This window comes from Peromyscus californicus, unplaced genomic scaffold (assembly GCF_007827085.1).
Source record: "Peromyscus californicus insignis strain IS unplaced genomic scaffold, ASM782708v3 Scaffold_7__1_contigs__length_154581171, whole genome shotgun sequence".
Taxonomy (NCBI): Eukaryota; Metazoa; Chordata; class Mammalia; order Rodentia; family Cricetidae; genus Peromyscus; species Peromyscus californicus.
Genome location: NW_026294595.1, coordinates 77,501,070 through 77,517,883, shown reverse-complemented (window position 1 = coordinate 77,517,883; position 16,814 = coordinate 77,501,070). Strand labels below are relative to the sequence as shown.

General features: G+C 43.6%; 1 protein-coding gene across 4 annotated transcripts in view; it reads right to left on the bottom strand.

Annotated features, from left to right (window-relative positions):
• Nucleotides 1-16,814, bottom strand: part of Pamr1 (peptidase domain containing associated with muscle regeneration 1) — a 152,786-nt gene that overhangs the window by 45,603 nt on the left and 90,369 nt on the right. For 3 of the 4 annotated variants that reach the window (XM_052724105.1, XM_052724103.1, XM_052724104.1), the window contains 2 exons: nucleotides 13,947-14,123; nucleotides 6,054-6,182 (listed from right to left, as the gene is read on the bottom strand). In XM_052724105.1, the coding sequence (XP_052580065.1) occupies nucleotides 6,054-6,182; nucleotides 13,947-14,123 (306 nt within the window). The remainder of the gene's footprint in view (nucleotides 1-6,053; nucleotides 6,183-13,946; nucleotides 14,124-16,814) is intronic. The other variant, XM_052724107.1, reaches the window with a different exon arrangement.

Below are 16,814 nucleotides of genomic sequence, written 5' to 3'. Positions count from 1 at the left end.
CAGACAGACAACATGGATGCAAAGAGTTCTTTCAACTCTGTAGACTTGAAATTCTTCTAATTTATTTTTTTTTTTTTTGGTTTTTTCGAGAAATTCTTCTAATTTAAAAGTTGAGAGAAAGAACAAAGACACAGATCTTTCCTTTAGTAATAAAGCACCCTGGCTCCTAGCATGGACAGTTTGAGACCACCAAACTGTCTTTCTTGCACAGGAAGGTGAAAATGAGTAAGCTCTCTGGGCCCTGGACTCAAGCATTCTCCTGGAGGCTGGAATCTGACCATAGCAATGGATGAAACAATCACATACTAAGTTTTAAGACCGTTAGGAGGTGGGCTAATATTATCGTCAATATGGACAATTAACAAATTAAGGTGCTATTCCGTCTCTCCGGTGCTGAATGTTCTAATGCTTTAATATCACCTGATGTCTTTCAATGTTGACCGGCCTCTCCCCTTTCCTGCTAAGGCTGTACGCGGTACTCAGAGAGGGAAACTGCAGGAGCCCCCCAAGAGGTGCCCTACAGGAAAAAAAGCCCTCCTTCAAGATAAAGCCAGATAGAAAGGATTGTTTGGGCGCCATCTACTGGGGAAATTCTGGTACTGCCTTGTAGCTCCCGTATTGTGCCCCAGCCAGGACAGGGCCATCCAACTACCCAGTCCCCTCATCACAGAAGGCAGCTTAATGCCCAGCTCCAGATAGGCATTCAGCAGACAGACACATGAATCACTACGAATTTATGTAGTGACAGAATGAAGTGTAGGTGGTAAGAATCTAATAGCATAAAATTGGTATCTTCTTGAGGTTGACCTTTTTCCACAGATGAAATTTACCCTCCTGAGGACTCACTGTATTCTGTGATGACCAGCCCAGGCTTCCATAATAAACGCTCCATTTGTGCTGGCAGCTGTGATGACATACAGTATGTGCAGAAAGAGACTTTCAAAACAGGCAGAATGCAATCATACCATCCCATGTGTCCAAGACGGAATCAGAGGCAGAGAGGAATCTGGCCCTTATTCTGTGTGTTTACTTCACAGAATCAACTGCTTTCCGTGTTTATTTTCACTCTTTGTTGTTGTTTTTGCCTTCCTTTGCTGACTTGCGGCTCTACAACAGAAGAAACCATGTCTGTTTGCTTGTCCTGTGTCCAGCACCCTGGATGCATTCTTTTGAATGAATCTGCAAGCTGATGGATAACATCACAGGCATCTGCCTGACCTGTCTAGTGGGAGCACTGTCAGCTCTGAGCCGGCTGCTGTCCTTCAGAGAGCCTGGCTCCTAGAGTGTTACCATTAGACTTTGCAGCCAGCTGTCATACTGTGGCTCAACCCAAGACCCAACCAACCAAGTCTTTAGGAAAGGCCATCCTATGGGATATCTCCGGATACCTGCTGTTCTGTAACTATGCCTTATTGATCTCCTGAATGCAAATATTCTTTCCCTCCCCTCTACCCCAAACACACTCACATGAGTGGAGTGCATTTCCCCTTGGCATAAAGTACATGTGCCTACTGGCTGATTTATAACTTAGCTGTGTGACTTATTTTTGGCTGGTGAGATGTTAATGAGTTGATGTGAGCAGAAACCTTAAATGTGTCCCTGTACCTGAATGAAGGGAGTCCTGAAAGGCTTCTGCCTTCTGCCTGAGGCTGCAGCCCAGAGCTCTACCCAGGCCAGCACTGAACACTCCATTACCACAACCTTGGGAATGTCAGCTTAGAAATCCCATTCTTTGACTATAACACCTCTGCTGTCTATGAGGCACCGCTGCTTGACTGTCATCAGATCAGATTGTCTAGCCCAGCAGTTCTCAACCTGTGGGGTGCAACCCCTTTGGGGGTCTAACGTCTCTTTCACAGAGGTCACCATCAGGAAGCACAGATACTTAGATTATGATTCATAAAAGTAGCAAGATTACAGTTATGAAGTAGCAACAAAAATAATTTTCTGCTTGGGGGTCACTACAACATGAGGAACTGTATTAAATGGCCGCAGCATTAGGAAGGCTGAGAACCACTGTTCTAGCTCATGACTGTCCCCAGTCCCCATTCTGCCTCCACTAGACTCTTTCTACTTTCATGTCCTTTCCAACCTGAGGCCATAGTCATGTCTTAGCCAACTCTGGGCCAGCCAAACAGCAGACATCATTTCTGCTCCCGTGCAGCTGGATAGGAGCTCTCAACTACCCTAACTGACCATGTCACCTTCATAGCAGCTCATAGCAGCTCCACCAGCTGCTGCATCTCTGGATATTTGTGCATGCCTGACCCTATTTTTCCTGAAACAACAGACCTACTAGACAGGAATTCTCTAGTAGAAGGTAAGATAATAGTGTAATGAGAGAGGCAGGGGATGAAGCAAAAGAACCAGCAGTTAGAGCCCAGCTTGGGCAATATAACACAGCGGGTCCCTATTGAACGGCAGAGACAAATTGTAGACCTTGGTTTCTCAGGGCCTTACTCCTCAGAGCGCGACCTCAGGTAAACACTCATACCTGTATGGAATGGCTTCCATTTCTGGAGTTCTTTGAGTTCCAGGAACCTATTAGGTATACGGTCTCTTACTGATGCACAGATGTCCACTGATCTCAAGTGGAGCGCCAACTCACCAACACCTGTTTGTGCAGCTGCTCAGAGTGGGAATCACACAAACTCGAGGTCCCTCACTAACCGTCCAGCGTGTCGGTGAGTGGCATCTTACCTTTTAAGCTCCTCTCATAGCTTGCTCTCTTTTCTCCCCACCTGAGCTACTGAATTAACATTCCTAACCACAACCTGTGCATACGGTGCTGACACTGCTCCACTGGGCCCTCGATATATTGCTGGAATTACCTGTCAGATGTCATTTTTCTGGCTGTGTGGGTTGGTTTTTGTTAACTGACACAAACTGAAGTCACTTGGGAAGAGGGAATGTCAGCTGAGGAATCACCTCCATCAAACCGGGCTGTGGGCATATTGGTGGGAAATTTCTGGATTTCCTACTGGTGTGGAAAAGCTCAGCGCATTGTGTGGGGTACCATCCATGGAAAAGTGAGCCTGGGATGTATAAGGAGGGCAGCTGTGGAAGCCAGGGAAAGCAAGCCAGTAAGCAGCATTCTTCCATGTTCCCTGCTTCAGTCCCTGCCTTAGCTTCCCTCAGTGATGAATCGAATGAAACCCTTCCTCTTTATCCCAGAGTTGATTTGGGTTATGTGTTTTTCACAGCAATAGAAAGGAGATTAACATACCTATCAGACTATCAATACACTCCAAGAGCCCTCCTCCAAACCCAGTTCAATGTCTGAGCTCTGTCACACAAAACTCTCCACAGTCCCCTCTCACCAATGCCCAGTAGCATCACATGGATCCAGCTACACCTGACATCACTGCTTTCCTGAAGATACACTGCATTTTATACCCTGACCCTTCTACTCCCTCTGCCCAGAGTATTGTCCTATTTTTCCAACCCCTGAGCAAAACCATCACCTGTCAGAAAAGTCTCCTTCCTTTGCAACAGAGGTCACTACAAAAACAAACAAACAAACAAAAAACCCACAACCAATCAGAATGCAGAACTGTAGAGCCCAATTCCAATAGCTAAATCTACAGAACACTCCTACACCTAAAGCTCAGGAACGTTACAGAAGAGGGGGCAGAAAGAGTGCAAGAGTCAGAGGACCAGGGAGCTTGCTCTAAAGTTGTGTCTCCTAATTATGTCTGACGGTACACCCATTAAGTCTCACCAACACGGCTGCACAAACATGAACTAAAAGAAGGATGACACACATGAACACACCAAATGATAGAGAAAAACCCATGAAGCCTCAACCCTACATAAAGAACTACAGACAACTGAGTGTCTAAGGCCAAATGGTCAGCCCTGAAAACATATATACAAGTAACATTATACAGACTGAACAGGAAGAATATATGTGCGTGTGTATGTGTGTCTATATGCAATAATAATTAGTTTTTTTTAAAAGGGGGCCACGATTTGAAGAAGATCAGAGAGGGGTATATGAGAGGGTTTGGAGGGAATAAAAGGAAGGAAGAAATTGCAATTAAATTATAATTTCAAAAGAGACCCCTATATGCCTCTCTATTGTTCACTTAATGGTGTTCTCAGAGCACTTAGTCCAACTCAAGTTCGTATCTCATCCTTGGCTTCCCACTGTACCTGAATAGCATCTAAACTCTTTACCTATCTTACCCGCAGGACCACATGCGATTGAATCTCGATTTGGCATTTCACCCACACACACAGTCCCAATATAACCTAAAGCTAGTGAAAACCCTAAAGTTATCTTATTTACAAAAAATTCCAACAAGAAATCTAAAGCCATGCATTATAATGGTGTTTCTTTCTTTTTGTGGGTGTCCATGTGGAGTGTGTGTGTGTGTGTGTGTGTGTGCACACACACGTGTGCGCGCTCGAATGCTCATGTATTTGCACATGTGGAAATCAGGGGATCTTCGGTGTCATTTCTCAGGTACTCTCCATCTCTTTTATTTCTGGCTGGCCTGACACTCACCAAGTAGATTAAGCTTGGCCGTCTGCAATCTCCAGTGATCCACCTGTCTCCACCTCCCCTATACCACCAGGCCCAGCATTTTATATAGGTGCTAGAGATCAAACTGGGTTCCTCATGCTTACAAGGCAAGGCGCTTCACTGACTGAACTATCTTTACAGGACCCTGTGTCTTTCCTAATCTACTACTGAAAGTAGTTTTGTATTTTGACTTATCATCGTATCAATTAGAGGCATATGGAAAACATTCAATATGACATATATGTACATGGCATCGGGCTTTCGCTATCTCTAAGCAAAGCAATAAATGCTTCATATGTGTTTATCTCATTTAATCAGCTCTGTAAGGCAGGCAGCATTCTTCCATATTTTTAAGAGGAGACAGCAACTATCATCAAGGCTAAATGACTTGCCCAAAGTCATAGGAAGTTACAGGTAATTTTTACTTCAACCCAGGTCTGTGTCACTGCAGAGCTTGGATCCTGATCATTGTCCTCCCACACTATCTCATAGAATAGCTGCCAGGGTGAAGAATGGATTATATCCTGCAGCTGAGCTACCTGGGAAAAAAATGAACAAATCCCCAAATTAAATTTCCTAGAACCCAATTAAAGTGGCGGGGAAGTTTTAAATCTGCAGCAGAGACTGGCACTTCAAAATTTACCCACCTTCCAGAACTGTTAGGTTCACCCTGGAATACAGACAAACCCCTCTCCTCCCCTGGCTATAGAGGCATCTCAATACTACAAGTGTTTGGCTACAAATTGGGTCCAGTGGTCGGGTCAGCATCACTCCAAACCATCTTTGTAAACTAGGAATGTTGTTCATAGAAGTGAGCTGACTGTCCTAACTGCCTCTAATTCCACTAAAAAGCAAATAAAGAAAGCAGAGCTGCTGAAATCGCACAGCAGGGGCATTGCTGTGGATGCAGGCTCTCAGAGGACATCCAAGGCCAGCGGTGAGGTGTGTTCTGGCCTGGGAGAGGTGCTGGGTTTCTATTCTACTTTCAAAGAACTTTGAAGCTTCCAGAAGAATAACAAAGACTAATCCTCCAAGATCAAGTACTTTGCAGAAGAATTCCCTTTCCGGGTAAAGTGGTGTGCTGGCAGTTTGCTGTGGTTTCAAGGATTTAACTCAGGAGTTAAGAAATTTATCAAAGAAATTCCTATTTTAAAGGCACTACAGATGGCAACAGTGGATGCTGCTTCACTGTCTGCTGACCAAAGCCACCTCTCATGTTCTCCTGGCACAGACGCCGGGCATGTCGTGTGTGCAACATTTCCGCTTCACTTGAGGAAAAGGCCAACTTGAAGACCAGATATGGAAACTTCTGGAAGCAACAATCCCAAACGTATGTCTGTTATCCACCCTCAAGAGATGAAAGCATATCTTTGTTTTGATAGTCCGATCTATAGAGCCTTCTAGCCACAAGCTTTCCAAAACTCAGATTCTGACCAGATAAACTTGAGTTGTGTTGTACCCTGGGACTTGAAAGCTGATCCAAGTCAAGATGGAGCTTCGGCGTGTGCACAGGGCGTCTACTTACGCATACAGTCTCCTCCGTACCAGCCTGCTCTGCACTCTGCACAGTAGAATCCCTTCACGTAGAAATCATCCAGAGTTCCACCCCACGAGCCATTCCGGCAGCTCTTGCAGTTTTCAAAGATGGTACAACCTGAAACATCCCAAAATATTAGTCTACACGTCTTCAGAGTCTGAGTCTTCTCGGGAGACAAACTGCATGTCTCTCTTTCTGCACAGTCCCATCTCTGCCTGGGGCACCTGGCCCTGGAAAGACTCCAAAGATCTCAGGTGAACCTGCTCATCCCAAGGAACAGGAGAGTCACTGGGATTCAGCAAGGGGTGTGGGGATTTGAGCATCTTCCTGATTAGTGGCTGTTGTTTGAAAGAAAGTCACACAAAACAGCTTGTAGTGCAGGATGAATTCAGCTAGTGTGGTACTAGTTTTTGCTCTTTGCTAATTTATTTTATGTTTACTGTATAATAGAAAATTCAGACAAACAAAATTATTTATTTAATAAAAAGAAAAAGAGAAAAACACCCAAAATGGTATCATATGGAGAATTCTGTTAACACTCTTTCTTATACCTTGTGGCTGGGAAGATAATCCAGACCTGAGTTCAATCCTAGAACCAGGTTTATTAAATAAATATATAAATAAATAAATAAATAAATAAATACATACATACATACATACATACATACATAAATAAATAAATAAATAGGCTGGGTACGATGCATAATGGTGTGAATTTGTAATCCCAGTTCTGCGGAAGCATAGACAAGTAGATCTCTGGAGCTCACTGGTCAGTCTGCCCAAACTATTTGGCAAGTTCCAAGCCAGTGAGAGACCATGTCTCAAAAACAAGGTTGGGCCATGCCTGATGAATGGCAGCCAATGTTGTCCTCTGACCTCCTCACACATAAGTATACATGTATGCTTGCATACACATACAGCTGAATACGTATCCACACACACAAATTAAGTTTCTTCAGTGTACTACGCATTTTGTTTAAATCATTGCTTTTTATTTACAAATGGTAAATACCTTTCTATTAAATATTCATCTACGTTATGCACTTTTATCACAAAAATACAGCATGAAATCAGCCCCGATGACCAGCTAGCGTCTTGCCCTGGAAAAGTTAGGCAGGGAGCCCCCAGAGGAAAAGCACCCTGGAGAGACCTGAGTGTTGTTCGTGTGTGGTCCTCCTCAAAAGCAAGGTCTTTTGAAGGGTTGAGGAAGGGTAAGAAAACGTAGAAATAATTCCTTCTCATTTATCAAAACCTAAGCCCTGCCCTAATGCCCTAATGGCAAGATGTGATTAAATTGTATCTACCTCTCAGAATTATTTAAAAATACATTAACATGTGTAAAGTGTTTGGCGCATAGTAGTAAGCACTCTCAGATTATGAACTATTACTATTGTGCTTTCCCATAATTCCACCTGGCTTATCCTTATCATTATACACGCCATGCTTAATGTTACCGCTTATTGCATTCTCTCCTACAGCAGACTCAATCAAGGAGATATATCTTCATCTGCATTAAACACCCAGAACCCAGTTTAGTGCTGAATAAAAATTATCCCAGAGAATGAATGACTAATGAACTGGTGGAGATGGCCACTGTTTGCTCGAGTTGACAACATGCTTCTTCGCTTCGTGTGTGTGTGTGTGTGTGTGTGTGTGTGTGTGTGTGTGTGTGTGTGTATGTGTGTGTGTGTGTGTGTGTGTGTGTGTGTGTGTGGAATATGTGTGTGTATATGTGTATGCATGTGTGTGTGTGGTGTATGTGTGTGTATGTGTATGCATGTGTGTGTGTGTGTATGTGTGTGTGTGGTGTATGTGTGTATATGTGTGTGTGTGTGTGTGTGTGTGGTATATGTGTGTGTGTATGTGTATGCATGTGTGTGTGTGGTGTATGTGTGTGTATGTGTATGCGTGTGTGTGTGTGTGTGTGGTATATGTGTGTGTATATGTGTATGCATGTGTGTGTGTGGTGTATGTGTGTGTGGTGTGTGTGTGTGTGTGTGTGGTATATGTGTGTATATATGTGTATGCATGTGTATGTGTGTGTGGTGTATGTGTGTGTGTGTGTGTGTGTGGTGTATGTGTGTGTGTGTGTGGTGTATGCGTGTGTGTGTGTGTGTGTGTGTGATATATGTGTGTGTATATGTGTATGCATGTGTGTGTGTGTGGTGTATGTGTGTGTGTGTGTGTGTGTTATATGTGTGTGTATATGTGTATGCGTGTGTGTGTGTGGTGTATGTGTGTGTGTGGTGTATGTGTGTGTGTGTGTGTGTGTGGTATATGTGTGTGTATATGTGTATGCATGTGTATGTGGTGTATGTGTGTGTGTGTGTGTGTGTGTATGTGTATGTATGTGTGTGTGTGTGTGTGGTGTATGTGTGTGTGTGTGTGTGTGTATGTGTGTGTATATGTGTATGCATGTATGTGTGTGTGTGTGTGGTGTGTGTGTATGTGTATGTGTGTGTGTGTGTGTGTGTGTGTGTGTGTGTGTGTGTGTGTGGTGTTCTATAGCAGTTGGACTCAGTCCTCTTTGCATTTCCTCCTGACTTTGCTTTTCCTCCTACCCGAGAAGCTGAGCTGCTGGTATGATGAATGTGGTTGGCCCATCCTGTGTCCCACAACTGGGCTCCCTGAGCCTTCCACTCACTTGTCACTGAAGAGGCGAATGGACTCAGAACCTGTCCTCAACAGCCCTGCTAACTCTGTTCCTTGGCACAGCCACACATTGGGGTCCTTAGGTTCCAGCCACAAAACCCATCTTAGAGATGGAGGTGAGCCAGGCTCTGCAGGAGACACGCTAGGAAGCTCACAGGCTGCCAGAGGGGCTATCACAGAGCTGAACAGCCTGGGATCAAAGGAATTCACACCGGCGCATCCAGGGCGTAGGTTCAGCTGGATGCCACTGGAGGTTATCATTGACATCTTTGACACTGATGTCCCCAGATCTCAATTGCCCCTATATCACTTACAACCACAAAGAGATGATCATATAAAAGAAAAAAAAGCCCAGGCTGCCCTCAAACGTCCTATGTAGCTGAAGATGTTCTGATCCTATTTGCCTTGATCTTCAGAGTTCAGGGATTGATCATAGGTCACAGCACCAAGCTTATGCAGTACTGGGAGGGGGAGGGGTCAAATCAACCAATTGAGCTATATCCACAGCCCCCCAAAACTAAGACCATCGCTTTCTTTTATGACAGAAATGTAATCTGAAACTATAATGGCATTCCATTTTCTACATATGAGGTTGATAAAAATCCAGATGACATACTTTGTTACAGAGGTTGCTAAAACAATACCCTCACATACCCTCAGCATGAGTGCTAAATTCATAGCAAAGAATTAGGCAAAAGCTAGAAAACAGCATATTGCTTTCCTTTTACCCATGACCTCACTTCTAGGAATCTACCTCTAAAATAAACTGAAAAAATACTAATTTATGTGTGCTTAAGAGTATTCACTGTAGTGTTTTGGGGACAGGTTGGACTTCCCTAATCTGAGATTTTTTTTTAATTCAAATAGGATTTGTGTGTGTGTGTGTGTGTGTGTGTGTGTGTGTGTGTGTGTGCGCAAACATGTCACTTCAAGTAAAAAATTCCATAGGCAGCTAATATCCAAAACAAAGGATATATTAAAAAATACTGTATAAGCCGGGCGGTGGTGGCGCACGCCTTTAATCCCAGCACTCGGGAGGCAGAGCCAGGCGGATTTCTGTGAGTTCGAGGCCGGCCTGGGCTACCAAGTGAGTCCCAGGAAAGGCGCAAAGCTACACAGAGAAACCCTGTCTCGAAAAAACAAAAAACAAACAAAAAAAAAAATACTGTATAAAATTACCTCAAACTATGGGTATAAGTTGCATAAGAGATAAGGGAATTTCACATTTAGCCACCTCCAAAACACCTCATTACTTATATGTGCAAAATTCTCTAGAGTCTAAAATCCAAAATATGTTGGGTCCCAAGCACTGCAGATAGTAAATATTCAACTTACAATAGCTAAGGGCTAGAAACAGCCCAATGCCAACAAGATATAGTAATTCATACAATGCAGTCATATGCAACCATGAAAAGAAATGAAGAGGATGGCTCTATCTGATGTAAAATATCTCCAGCACACATTGTTATGAAAAAAATACTACAAGATAATTAGCAATGTTTATGGTATGTTGTCTTTTGCGTGAAATAAGGAAAGAGAAATAAATGCATGTGTCTATTCCCTTGCATTTTCAGATATAGAAAACAATTAACCTATCTAGATATTAGATAGGCAGCATAACACCAAAGAGGAAGCCACATCCATTGATTTTACAGTATAGCATTTTGATTGTACACATCTACTGGCATGCATTCTAAAGTCAAGGGTAACCATAAAGAATCATAACTGTATGCAGTGGGATTATTGGTGGTACAGACAATGCTATTCTTATTTTTCACATTTATAGTATGCTATAAGATGAGGCAAATAAGGAATTACATTAATATTAGTAGGAAATGGTTTTTCACCATGAGAGAAAAATCAAAGTAGTAAACAGCCTTGTACTGTTATGTATGGACTTGAGTATTTGCATGCATTCTATTTTTCTTTAAAAAGGTAGGCAGAGGATAGATACTAAAGGGATGACAGATAGGTAGGCAGATAGACAGACAGATAGACTGATTGATTTATAGATAGATGATAGATCTACAGACTGACCACGTCAAGAGGTGGATTTTGTTCAAGAATAGCCTGAGCTAATGGAGAGATCCTATCTTAAAAGCATCAGGGTCTGGGAATGTAGCACAATAGTAACATGCCAGGCATCCTATCCTGGGCTTGATTTCTATCAGTGCAGGGGTGTGTGTGTGTGTGTGTGTGTGTGTGTGTGTGTGCTCTAACAAATATCTCACAAAGAAAGAAACTAAAAAATGATTATTTATTGTCTTAGGATTTCTATTGTGGTGAAGAGACACCATGACCACAGCAACTCTTAGAAAGGAAAACATTTAATTAAGGTGGAGGCTTAGAGTTTTAGAGGTTTAGTCCATTATCATCATGGCGGAGAGTATGGTGGCATGCAGGGAGACTTGGTGCTGGAAAAGGACCTGCTACATCTTGATCCACAGCCAACAGGAAGTAGACTGAGACACTGGCCATGGCTTGAGCTTATATGAGATCTCAAAGCCTGCCTCTATAGTGACGCACTTCCTCCAACAAGGCCATACCTACTCCAACAAAGCCATACCTCCCAATAGTGCCATTCCCTATGAGCTTATGGAGGCCAATTACACTAAAATTACCACACCTATCAACAATGACAATCCAAAATCCAAGAATACCCCCAGCACCCAGACTGCACTCTTAAGATAAGAGTTTCTTGGAGAAATAGCTGATGAAAGATCTGGGCTGGAAACATATATGAAATCTGAAAGACTTGTTCATGATAGAAACCCAAGAAGCCTTCTCAAACTAGTGTGATCACACCAGTGGACATGTCTGAAGGACAAGGACTAAAGGACTAAAGAGACTCTCAGAGACCTAAAATGGGATCATGTACATGCTAAAGAAGTAATGGCTGAAGTCCATAAACTACAAATATAAACAAACTGCAGTTCCCAAGGACACACACTGAGACTCCTTGGATCCCCAATGGTGGCTGCTAGTGAATCAGCTCACTGCTCTGAAAAGGAGTTTCAAAGCAATCCTTCTTCCTTTGCCTTGTTTGCCTTTCAGGGTTGCAGAGTGATTTGTGTGGGACAGTCCTTCTCTCTCCAGAGCCAGTGATCACTCCCAGAACCTCCAAAGGAGGGACTGCAGACCCTGGGTGCTACCTGTTGGTTATACATTTCTTGCCTATCATGTGACTGACTGACCCTCACATCACCTCATAACAGCTGAGGCTGCCCTGTGGTTGCCCAACAGCCAATACAGGTCTCTCCCAAACTATTCAAAGTCATGCAGACCACGGCTAGTGTCCCATAATAGAGGAATCTTGAGGTATTGTTCAGCCATTTCTCCACAGGCCCCTCTCGCCTGTCAGGGAGTTGGGGTGGTAAGTTTCCTTTCTGAACGCAGTTGTGCAGTTCTCCTGAAGCCAATCCTGTTTTCATTTTCAAAGCTACTCTATGTTCTTAAAGAAGGGGGAAGACAAAAATGAAAGAAATTCCACCAGCACAGTTTTGATACTTCATTCTTCAGCCTTCAGAAAACTTGCTGGGCAGTCTCTGTGTCCCCCATCTGACCTTTCCCAGAGGGACAAGATGAGCCTCCTGGGGTGGGGGTGGGGAAATCAGAGTGCAATACAGCAATAGTTCCTTGTTTTTCATGCTGGAAAACGTTCAGTGCCGGTCACAATGGAAACGTGGTGAGAGGCTCAATGTCGATCGTCCTTGATTTCTGTTCTTCCCGCCCAATTCCAAACTATGGCCAGTTCCACTCCCTGATGATTCTCAGCCCTCCCCCAACTCTATCCACCAGCTCTGACCTTCATTGCAGCCCCCATTAATTCCCTCTTGCCCCTCATCCTGCCCTCCTCCAGGTCCTTTCTCCATCTATAGCTAAAGAGAAATTGCTTTTAACCATTCACAAAAAGATCTCCAATAGCCTGAATCTCATAGCGGGGCTTTGGGAACAGCCCTTCCTAATCTGGCTCCTGCTCCTTCTTTCAAATCACTCTCCCTTAATATCTCCTTATCTATCTCCCTTTGCTCACTTCTCACAGCACACACTTGCTTTTACTGCCAGAGGGAGCTTTCTGGAATTCTCGAAGCCTCATGCTTCCTCTTGACATAGGTTCTTTGCATGTTCCGCCAACAGCTGAGCCCCTCTGGTCCCCCAGATCCTCTTGAGTCTGCTGCTTCCATCCTCAGAATACACATCACATCACCTTGCTAAACAAGTCTTCATTGATCTTGCCTCTGCCTCACCCCATTCTCATCCCTGTTACCATGGTATCCTGTGCATCTCTACCACAGTACTCACATAGAACCAATCGTAGCTCCCTGTTCCCCACCCTCCCTACCAGGCTGTAAGCTCTGGCAATTTTGGGCATGTGTCTTTAAACAAAATGCCTGGAGAGATGGCTTAGTGGTTAAGAATGTATACTGCTCTTGCTGAGTTCAGTTCTGGCACCCATACCAAAACTGCGTGAAACTCTGGCTCCAGTAGATATGACACCATCTTCTGACCTCTGTGGGAATGTGCACGCACACACACATACGCACAAATAAATAAATAAAAATTTTAAATAAAAAACAACAACAGAACTGTCACATTGTCCTCTCCATCCCTGCCTAAGAGCTTCTCATTCTGCTTGCTAAGTGAACAAATAAGTGGACAAACTCTCAGATTTCCAACTTGATCACTGAAAAGAATACTAATTCTTCTGATTCCTTTTCCTGCGGTCAGACTTAGCTGCGTTGTGTCACGCCTAATAACCATGGCGCCATGTGGGAGTCCAGCTCCGACCTGCTCCCACCTTTCAAAGGGGGAGGAGAGAAGAATGAGGAAATATTAGGGAGAAATATAGATGGAGACAAGGAGAAAGACAAAAGCACAGGATAGCTTCAGAAGGGCCCTGGGTCAATACCCAGCCAAGCCCAGAGCTTTATTCAAAAGGGCTTTTTATAATAAACAAAAGATCTCCCCCTTATAACATCAAAGCACACCGTACAGCCAAGTGTAGACCCTTCCAAACACCTGGTAACCACGCCCGTGACAAAAATCATCCCATTATGCAGCCCTGCCAGGTAAAGCAAGCCCAGACTCTCTGACTCTGAGTAAGGTCTCACTAGAAGCCTCTGTGGGCTCCCACAGCACCACAGCCCTGGATGGATGGCTGCCTGCTGCAATCCAGACATTCACTCTGATAATGTGAAGACAACTGGTGGTGTCCCATTGCACACTCACCTGGGTGAATCAAGCAGGAGTCACACTCATTGTCCTCATTCCTGCAACACGGGATGGTGTAACCCACCACTTCCTTCTTTCCTGGGCAGACGCACTCAATTTGATCATATTCACAACACTCTCTACACATGATGTTCCACTCAGCTCCAGGGCAGGCTTCGTTAATGACGGTGTATTCTGCAATGGGAAGCAAGCAGGTGAGGCCAGGACCTAGCAGGCATTGTAAGACCCACAGACATGCCACCGTGAGGAAGCAACCTTACCCTACCAGAGTGTCGTCTTGTCTGAATGAGAGGCACTGGTGTAACCTCTTCCCAAGCCAGTGTCTCCAAAGTGAGGCGACCTACCCCAAGAGGTATTCAAAGCCAGTCATTGGTATACAGATGAAATTTGTTCTGTTTTTCATCCCATTTTTAGTCTTTAAAGAATCATATTTCAAGGGCTGTTGATGTAACTCACTTGGTAGAGTACTTGCCTATCTAGTATTCATGAAGCCATAGTTTTGATCCCCAGCACCACAAAAAATGGGTGTGGTGGTGCACATCTGTAATCTCCAGTATTTAGGATGTGGAATCAGGAGGATTATGAATTCTGGGCCATCCTTGGTCTACATAGCAAGTTCTAGGCCAGCCTGAACTACAGGCAACCTTTTCTCAAATAAATAAACAAATATATTGTAAAAGCGTGCTTCATCAAATGCAAGTAGACAAGCAGTAGAATGTCTTTATAATCAATGAAAATCCCTTAGGTTCTGAATTTGCTGTTTCAGCTGTGCTAAAGATTGAAACCAAAGCATTCATCACCAAACTGCAGCCCCTCCTCGGTCCTCATATCTATTTTTCTTGAGATATGTCTAGCCACTGTTTATAGCTGTATGTGTTGCTCACTGCACAACACCAAGAGAGACAATTTGAATGCAGGGTTATATAAGGGAGCCTGGCAATGGGGCCCATCAGAAATGCCCAGAGAACACTCTCTAGATGGGGGCATTCAACTGCAGGGTTACAAAGGGAAGCCTGGCAATGGGGCCCATCAGAAAAGCCCAGAGACCACTCTCTAGATGGGGACATTCAAATGCAAGGCTGGTGGCCAAGTGGAGACTGTGTCGTTGCTTCCAAACTTGGTTCTTCAGTGTTGCAGGATGCCATAGCCATAGTATCTTCAAATATAAAAGCAACAGAGAGGACAACAAGTACCTTCATTAGAATGTTTGGGAGAATGTCAAGGGTGAAGTCAGTACCCCAACTTAGTACAACCATGCATTCTTTCCGGGAAGAAAAAGTATTTGTTTGTCGGTGAGATATTTTTCCTTTCATTCTCTTCATTCCTTTTTATATATGCAAAAATATACCTTAACTGAAAAAAGAAAACCATCTGGCAAAATCTATAACAGGGATCAGCTGGCGACTGCACAGAGAAACTCAGGCTAAAACACAGACCTGCTAGCTTGTATTTAGTCTTCTTGTTTTCCTTTTTCCCCACTCTCCATTTCCAAAAGTGTTGCATAAGATGATAAAAGCAGAAGTGGGTCGGGTATTTGAGGAAGAAAGTGTATCTGTCTGGGCAAGGTCCCATGAAGCCTTCCCTAGAAACTCTCTGCAGGGATCCCTAGCAGGCATCATGCCTAGCATCTGTGATGACTTCAAGACCTTTGAACCTCATAGTTTAGCTCTCTGTTTTTCTCCCCCAGGTTTGGAAATTCCAACACAAGATTGGTCACTATTAATTTACCAAATAGAACCATAAAGAAAAAATTCACTATCTACTCTCAGGCTCAGGTTAAAAGAACATTCTAGAAACATGCAAAAGAACTGCTTGTTTATTTATGAGACACTTCATTAAATTGAGTAAGTCTAATGTTATGAAAGACTGACTTTCTTTCATCCTTTTGCACTAACATCGATGGACCAGCAATGACCCTCGCCTTGGCGTTAGATTGACATGAGGCTTTGTTTCGGGAACTCTATGCTCAGCTGTGCCTCCATGATCTTAGCCCAACTTCTGAAATCTAGATAGAAAGAGAAAGTGAACACTGGGTGATGTGCAAGGGCAAAGCCCATGACTCCAGATTCATCAATGAATTTTTATTTTTATTATTAGGTTTTATTCTTTAAGAATTTCATACTGTATATTTTGATCACGTTCTACATCATCTACTCCCAGATCCTCCCCTCTCTACCACCCAGCTTCATGTTCCTTATCTTCTTTAAAAAAAAGAAAAGAGCCATTAAAAGCCATGGAATCCAATCTGTGTTGGCCAATTACTCCTGAGCACGGGGCTTGTCCTGGAGTGTGGTTGATATACCCAGTGTCACTCCATGGGAGAAAACTGACTTTCACTTTCCCAGCAGTTATCAATTGCAAGTAGCTTCTTGGCTGGGGTGGGACTTTGTGCCTACATCCCCTTCTTCCTACTGGGATTATGTCTGGCTTACACTTGCACGGGTCTTGTGCATGATGTCACAGTCTCTGTAAACTCCGTGCACCTGCCCTGTTGTGTCTGGGAAACGCGATTTTCCTAAAATCATCCACCCGCTCTGGTTCTTACAGTCTTTCTGACCCTTCTTGCACATGATCCCTGAGCACTGAGAGGAGGGGCATGATAGAGACACCCCATTCAGGGCTGAGCACTCCAAAGTTTCTCATTCTCTCTACATTGTCCAGTTGTGGGTCTCTGTGTTAACCATCTACTGCAAGAAAAGCTTCTCTGATGGGGGTTGAAGAGTGCACTTATCTATGGGTATAGCAATATGTCACTAGGAGGGGTTTTTTTTATATAAAATTACTATTATTTACACAATTTTTATATACAGAATATAACTGCTTTCTTTAGAACAAGAAAATCTACAGATGATGGCTATTGCTATT